Source organism: Halichoerus grypus, chromosome X (assembly GCF_964656455.1).
Source record: "Halichoerus grypus chromosome X, mHalGry1.hap1.1, whole genome shotgun sequence".
In the NCBI taxonomy this organism is placed as follows: Eukaryota; Metazoa; Chordata; class Mammalia; order Carnivora; family Phocidae; genus Halichoerus; species Halichoerus grypus.
The window spans coordinates 21,641,445-21,649,322 of record NC_135727.1 but is presented as its reverse complement, the minus strand read 5'-3'; the positions used below and the strand labels follow the sequence as shown (position 1 = coordinate 21,649,322).

The following is a 7,878-nucleotide window of genomic DNA, read 5'->3' as shown; positions in this document are numbered from 1 at the left end:
AAGTCTCATAAGAGCCATGATATGGATCAGGAAAATGGCCCCATGAAAAGGCTGGAAGAACTTACCTGCAGATTTTCTCCCCTAAAGCAGATAGTCACATACAGCTTAGCTATTAACCCCTCTGGGTTAACAGAGAAAGAGCAAGCAGAGATTGTCAAATTTTCATGAAAGAAGTTTAAAGATCCTAATTGTACTGCTCCCACCCTGAATTTAATTGCTAAGAAAAGAAATGCTGAACTCATTGATCAGAGTCTAGGACCCTCACTGTTTTTCAGTACACAAAACTTGGGGGTTTCAGTAAAACCCTCTCAGGTATCATTTTCTCTAGCCCAGGTAACTATAGCGTTTAAATCTCATTGAGTAGAAAATTCCAAGATTTTATTTTGGGCTTAAGAGCTCTGGATTGAAGTTTGGAGCCAAAGTACCAGCTACTGAAGTATTACTTTGCTCACCTTCACCTCTTTGTGGACCTTACAGAAAGGGTAGTTAAGTCAAGGACAGATTTGGGTATCTCTTGGTCCCTTGACCTAGTATCATCCTGACTTCATCACTTAATAGCACCTCAATTTCACCCCAACTTCCAACAGAGTACAAGACTCTAAGTCCTAAGAGTAGAAACGGTAAAAGGAATCCAATCAGGAGCATGGCAGTAAGAAATATGAAATCTAGACAATGAATGAAGACTTGGAAGAGTCCAGCAGACAGTGGATTGTCATTCTAGATTGATTCCTAGGTGTCAGAACCCCTATGAAAAGACTGAGGGTGTGAATTTCACGGATACCCAAGTTTTGCCGGTGACAGAATCAGATAGGAAATGCAAAGGATTTTGGTAGGGGGAGGGAGCAACCCTTTAGTGATCCAAACCTTGTTTTGATAACTAAAATCACTTTCCTGCATTCCCAACTTTGCTTATTTGCTATGTGTTTCACACTAGATTCCAATCCATTTTCCCTGTTCCCTTATAACCTGACCTTGATTCTGATTGATCACATGCTAACAGTTCCATGTGTTCCACGGGTTCTTTCCTGAGCCAACAGGCCTGGCAGCAGAGGCAGTAATGTAAAACATTCCACTTGTTCCCCTACATTTGCCAGCCGTCTTTCACATACACAGGACCATGTGACTACTTTGGAATGATGAAATATAAATGGATGGGACATGTGTCACTTCTGGGCCTAGGTAATGAAGAACCTACATGAGATTCTTCAGCCTTTCTCCTACAGCAGCAGCTGAAAAGGCCACATGTTCCAGATGGTATAGCGACAGTAAAAAACATTGGAGCCTCAGTCAGCCTGGAACCTTGAGTGACTGTGTGGAACAGGTCCCCTCCCATTCTCATATCCTTCTGACCTGCATGGAATCTATAGTGTGAGCAAGAAATAAACTCTTGGTGTATAAAAACCTCTGACACTTTGAGATTGTTTGTTATCTGAGCATAATTGTATTCCTACAGAAGCCAGACCCCCTTCTTCTACATGCATAGCACTTATTTCGTACTCTTAACTTAGTTGTTAATAAATCTACATGTTATACCCAGACTCCTCTCAACCGTCTCTACGGGACAGAAGATCACTCACAAGTCAGCAAGCAAAGCTTTAACTTGCAACCAAATACACAGTAGTGAGCAATGCAATTCAATAAACACAACTATTTTTCTACTGCACAAAACACAGGAAATAATTAAATTTCTTATAGACATTTCTTTATTATATTTTCCCACTTGAATATTTAGAGAATAATTTAAATGTAATGCATACTGACAGCAAGCACAGTATCAAATATTAGGGTTTTTTTTTTATATTTTTCTGTTCTCACCCTTTATTCCTTTAGGAAAAAAATACTTAGATGACCTCAAAAGAAACAATTATTATGCTAATCACAGTATGCAGTAACACATACAAGCCCATACTCAATAGAAAAGAAAGCAACAAAGAAGTGAAAAAGTCTTTCTCCTCAAATCATTTTAATTCATTTTTCCACAGCCATATAAATTTAAAGTATGAAACAACAATAATACAGCTATAGAATCTAGGTTCTCTTTCAAAGCAGCGGCATATAAAACATAGAAAAGCTAAAACCTCAGCACAAGCTTCAAAAGAACAAGGACTGAGAGGATTTTGATGAAGACATGAAATGCACAAAATACAGTACACAAAAATACTAGAATGCATAAAATATAAAGCTACACATTTCAGGTAGAAAGCATTGTAAAATATATAAAATATGCAAGAAATCAAAACCAAAGAGATTTTTCTTAGAGTACCATGAATACACTGGAACTGGCAATTAGCATTTGAAGATGGGAACAAGAAAATAGCAGTTTCCCATTTAAAACTTTATTTCTAGGCTTTAGGATTTCACCTTCTTGACATCCTTCTTTCCAGAGCTCTCAGTAGCTGACTCTGCTTTTCTTTTCTGTGACTAAAATGGAAACAGATTTAATGTTCTGCTCCAATATGCACATTTTTAAATGGCCCAACAATGTTAAATCTAGGATGTAAATGCATTAAAAAAAAATTTTAACATGAATATTCACTTAAATGTTATACTCACAGTTAACGTTCTATATAGCCCAACAAAATATATAACCCAATGTAAAATAACCTTCAAAGATTTTTTTTTTTTTAAGAAAAGACACAAAATACCCATCAAAAATAGTCAGCAAATGTCTACTTACACATGGTACTATAAATGTACTCTCATCTTAAAGAACTACTTAAAGTTTTCTGGCAAAATGCTATTTATGAATGTATTATTTTTTAAAACTGTATGATAGATATTAAAATACCATATTTCATATATTCTATGATGCGCATTTCTTTTTCACTTTAGCATCTCTGAAATCAGGATGCATCTTACAATTGATGACAAATTAGTTACTTGGCAGCAGTTTTACTTAGTGATACATAAAATAATGCTGTGTCTTACAATAGGAAACATCTTAGACTTGATGAAATATGGTAGTTTACTTAACCACACTCAAATAATATGATCTATTAAAGAATATTTTAAATTGTAGCTATACAAGGCAACCTGACTAGATTAAAATCAAGTCATCTTATTATTCAACAGTTAATTTATTACCAAGTAAACCAAGTAAAGCTTTGCTGTCTGCTCAAAGTTCTCATTTGTACTCATAGTTCCACAAAGATCAGAAAACTTATTTGATCAAATCAGAACTCCCAGTTTCAACCTCAGCCCCATCCCATCCCCCCCACCCCTCTCCTACTCCCCCACGACAACCAGAGTCTCAATTCAAAGGATTTTACTTGCATTATACTTCTGCTTAAAGTCATGAGGAATTTTTTTTAAATACTGAGCCCTGTTACTAGGGAGTTCCTAACCATATGTTCTACAGACAAATAGGGAATGCAGTTGTAGTGTATTCTTTTTCTGTCAAAAACAAATTAGCACTTCATAAAAACAGTTTTTATAATAGGTATCATGTGGCATTAAACATAATATAGGCATTTTAATTATGTAAAAAAAAATGAGATCTACCTAAAAGTTAGGAAAATGCTGAAAATTTTACCATTGGAGTTTTAGTTGCCCGTTTCTTCTTTTCTGCTCTCTCTCTTTCCTCAATTTCCATATTTTCTTTCTCAATCAATGAAATTAGAGTATTACAGCGTCTCTGGAATTCCTAAACCAAATAATAAAAGACTTTTAATTTCTGCAACTGAGGCATAATCTTTAAAAAATAGTAATTATTTAATGGTATCACATCTGAAGTACAGAATTTCTAAAGTTGATGTACTTCAGAACAATATTCATACAGGATAGTAATAGATTCCACCAAAAAGATGGGGAGGGGGTAAATGTCATTCAATTGGTGAATGGGTAAACAAACGGTGGTCCATCCATACCATGAAATGCTATTCAGCAATAGAAAGGAAAGAACTATTGGTAAACACAACAACCTGGATGAACCTGAAGTGAATTAGGCTGAGTGAAAACAGCCAATCTCAAAAGGTTATATACCATATTGTTCCATTTATAGAACATTCTTGAAATGACGAAAGTTTAGGAATAGAGCACTTATCAATGGTGTCCAGGAGCTAGCAAAGGGGGGAGAGTGTGTGTGACTATAAAGAGCTTGCATAAGGGAATCTTGTGGTGCTGATTACACAAATCTACATGTGATAAAACTGCACTGAACCACACACACACACACACACACACACACGAGTGCATGTTTAACCAATGAAATCCAAATAAGCTGTATGGTTGTACTAATATGGATTTCCTGATTGTGACCCTGTAATACAGTTATGCAAGGTGTTACCACTGGTTAAAACTTGGTGAAGGGTGAATGGGACCTTCCTATACATTTCTTTATAACTTCCTGTGAATCATTTCAAAGTAAAAAGGTAACAAAAATCATATAAACAAAAAAGGGAGGAAAGTCTTATTGCCAAAATAAGTTTTGGAAGTATTCAGGTTACAAATGTCACACAGATTTCTTTACTCCAGGGCTTCTCAGAGACTTAAGTTCCTGATGAGCACTGTCAAGCACTAGGTGGGAGATGTAGGATGCAAGCAGTTCCCAAACCTATTCAACCAGCAGAAATCTCTTCTCACAGGATGTCTTGCAGGATTAGAGTTCTGAGGAGCGTATCTCAGGAAATGCTGCTGTATTTGTTAATGCAAAGCAAACAATAGCTGAAAAGACTTTGCATTAACCTTGCCATTACCTATATTTCACTGCCAGCAAATCAATGCATCCAAACTATAAACGGTTTTTATGAATGTATGGTGAGCATTAAACATATGATTCATTAATACAGGTACTCATACATATTAACCCTGTAATACTTAGCTGGATTTAAAGGTAAATCATAGATAAATAACATTTTAAAGTATAATTCCTTTTCTATATAAGCAAAAATGTCTGATACATACAAAATAGCTAAACACACAAATGAAAATGCAGGTGTATTGGCAATTAAGAACCCCAACAAAAATATGGTCAAAATATAAGAACAGAAAATTCACAGAAAATTAAAACATCCAAATATTTTAAAATTTTTCACTGAAACTAATGGTCAAAGAAATGCAAAGTAAAAAGTCATCTTTATCAAATTGCCAGTGATATGTGCATGCACGTGTATGTGGTGTACAGATCCAGTGTTGGCAATAAGATGGGGATATAGGAGGGGGGCGTGACTGGGAGGCTCAGTCGGTTAAGTGCCTGCCTTCGGCTCACGTCATGATCCCAGGGTCCTGGGATCGAGTCCCACATTGGGCTCCTTGCTCAGCAGAGAGCCTGCTTCTCCCTCCGCCTGCCGCTCCCCCTGCTTGTGCTCTCTCTCCTCATTCATGCACACACGTGCGCGCACGCACTCTCTCAAATAAATAAATTTTTTAAAAAAGGAAAAGTTTAAAATCTACATTAAAAAAAAAAAGATGGGGTACGGGAACTCTCATTCACTGATGATGGGATGCCAACGTTACTGCCTGTTACAGACTGCATTGTATCCCCCCCCCCCAAATTCATATGCTTAACACTCCCGCAATGTGACTGTATTTGAAGATAAAGCCTTTAAGGAGGTAATTAAGCTTAAATGAGGTTGTAAGGGTGGGGCTCTAATCCGACAGGACTGGTGTTCTTGTAAGAGGAGGAGGAGACACCGAGAGGTACCTCTCTCTACACTCGTACAGAGAAAAGGCCATGTGAGAACACAGTGAGAAGGCACCATCTACAAGCCAGGGAGAAAGACCTCACCACAAACCAACGCTGCTGGCACTGTGAGCTTGGGCTTCCAGTCTCCACAACTGTGAAGAACTTCTGTTAAAGCACCCCCATTTGTGGTACTCTGTTATGGCATCCCAAACAGACTACTACACTACACTTTTCAGGGCACCTGGCTGGCTCGGTTGGTGCAGCATGCGATTTTCCATGTTGGGCTGTGGGTTTGAGCCCCACCTTGGGTGTGGAGGTTACGTAAAAATAAAAATCTTTAAAAAAACACACTATACCTTTCTAGAAAGCAATTTGGGAATATCAATGAAGCATTTTAAAAATTTCCTCTTTTGAACTAACAATTCCACTCCTAGAAATTTAATGTAAGGAAATAAGAGATGTATACCAAAATTTACAGAAGAATGTTTGGAGAAGTCTTATTTTCAGCAGGGAAATACTGAGAACTAAATTTCTGATCATGCGAAAGTGGAGGGGCACCTGGGTGCTCAGTCGGTTAAGCATGTGCCTTCGGCTCAGGCCTAGATCCCAGAGTCCCAGGATTGAGTCCTGCCCGTGTTGCGCTCCCTGCTCAGCTTCTCCCTCTCTCTCTCTGCTCCTCCCCACACTCGTGCTCTCTCTTGCTCTCTCTCTCTCTCTCTCGCTCACTCTCTCTCTTAAATAAAATCTTTTTAAAAAAAAGAAAACAGAACACACAGACACATCTTACTGTATACATGTATACAGAAAAACAGCTGAAAGAATAGTAACTACAGCAGCATGAGTGGTCAGCAGCAGCTAGCTCTGAAAGGAGGACCAATGCTAACTTTTATTTTCATTTTCATGCTAGACTGTATTTTCCAAATTTTCTGCAATGAGCATTTAGGTCCTGGGCAACCTGTAACGCTTTTAAGAAATGGCAAATGGTTTTAACTTTCCAAATACAAGCCAGAAAAATGACATACAACATAGGAAATGATACATACAGAAAGATTATCAACTATCCAAGCATTTTCTACTTCCTAAAAATTCAAGCCCAAAAGGAAAACCAAAGATAGTCTCTACCCAGAAAAACAAATCCTCCTTAATGTTTTAAAAATATTACTATTTATTAGAAATAACCTTACAAAGCACTGGCACATTCAGATTTCTCCTGCATCCCCAATTACCCAAGGTTAAATAATTTAGGAAAAAGAACATCCTTACTTACCAAAACAATAGTGGTATCTTTAATATGCAGACCAAATACTCTTCATAGCTTCACCCAATAACACACATACAAATTAAACAGCATGTTATTCAATTTATCTATTATAAAAAGGACCAAGTTGACCCTGATGAGATTTGATTGTTGGTTTCTAGGGAGACTATTAGATAGAGTCTTTATGTGAGGCTGATTCTTGACTCATTAAGCTGTACCCTCTGGCTGTTATTATTCTCAATAAGTACTAGTTGCCAGTGACTGCAGATATCTTTAGATACATGTTCATGGTTCATATGGGTGATTCAGGGGGAAAAAACTAATCCTTTTGAGACTGTCTCATATGCAGGGAAGTAGAACATCTCCAAATGATTATAAATAGACTGTATAATAAGTTCTTACCTTCATTCCTTTTAACATGTCACTAACTACTCCAGACACAGAAAAATACCCTCTCAAGAGAAAGGCACCAAGGAATGGAAGAGTGTGGATGTTACCTTCCTAGCATAGGTAATGTCACTTTCTCTACAGATACCAACCCCATTTTTTATTCACATGCTTAAGCACTGCCTAACTAAACAGATGGTATCATAAACAGAACACTAGCTAAAAACAGAAATTACAAAGCAAAAGGCCAGATTATCAATAAAATGGTGATTCACTTTTTGATTCACTATGAAAAATTTCGTAATATCAAAAGCACCTTCATCTTACATGATTTCTCCTTTCACATCCATATTCTCCTAAATTCTTGTACGTCTTTATATTCTTATTTTCCTGGGGTTACAGGGAATGTGTCTTGTGGTCTCTAACTGTGTCCACAATTCTGTGGTCTAATTATCTTTTACCATTTCCCAATGCTGGATTTAGGAATGAAGTTGGAGCGAGAAAAACAGCACACAAGAGGAAGAGAGAGGATGCAAAAACAATAAAATACCGAAGACAATAAGGAAATGACAAACGGAGGGGTGCCTGGGTGGCTCAGTCAGTTGAGCGT

At 37.3% G+C, this 7,878-nt stretch overlaps 1 protein-coding gene across 6 annotated transcripts in view; it reads right to left on the bottom strand.

The window, feature by feature from the left end:
• Positions 1-1,680: 1,680 nt before the first annotated feature.
• The window catches only part of SMARCA1 (SNF2 related chromatin remodeling ATPase 1), a 69,287-nt gene continuing 63,089 nt past the window's right edge, over positions 1,681-7,878 (bottom strand). For 2 of the 6 annotated variants that reach the window (XM_078065359.1, XM_078065362.1), the window contains 2 exons: positions 3,502-3,643; positions 1,681-2,421 (listed from right to left, as the gene is read on the bottom strand). In XM_078065359.1, the coding sequence (XP_077921485.1) occupies positions 3,509-3,643 (135 nt within the window). In that variant the 3' untranslated portion in view covers positions 1,681-2,421; positions 3,502-3,508. Of the gene's footprint in view, positions 2,491-3,501; positions 3,644-7,878 lie in introns of all 6 variants that reach the window. The other 4 variants (XM_078065357.1, XM_078065358.1, XM_078065360.1 and 1 more) reach the window with 3 other exon arrangements.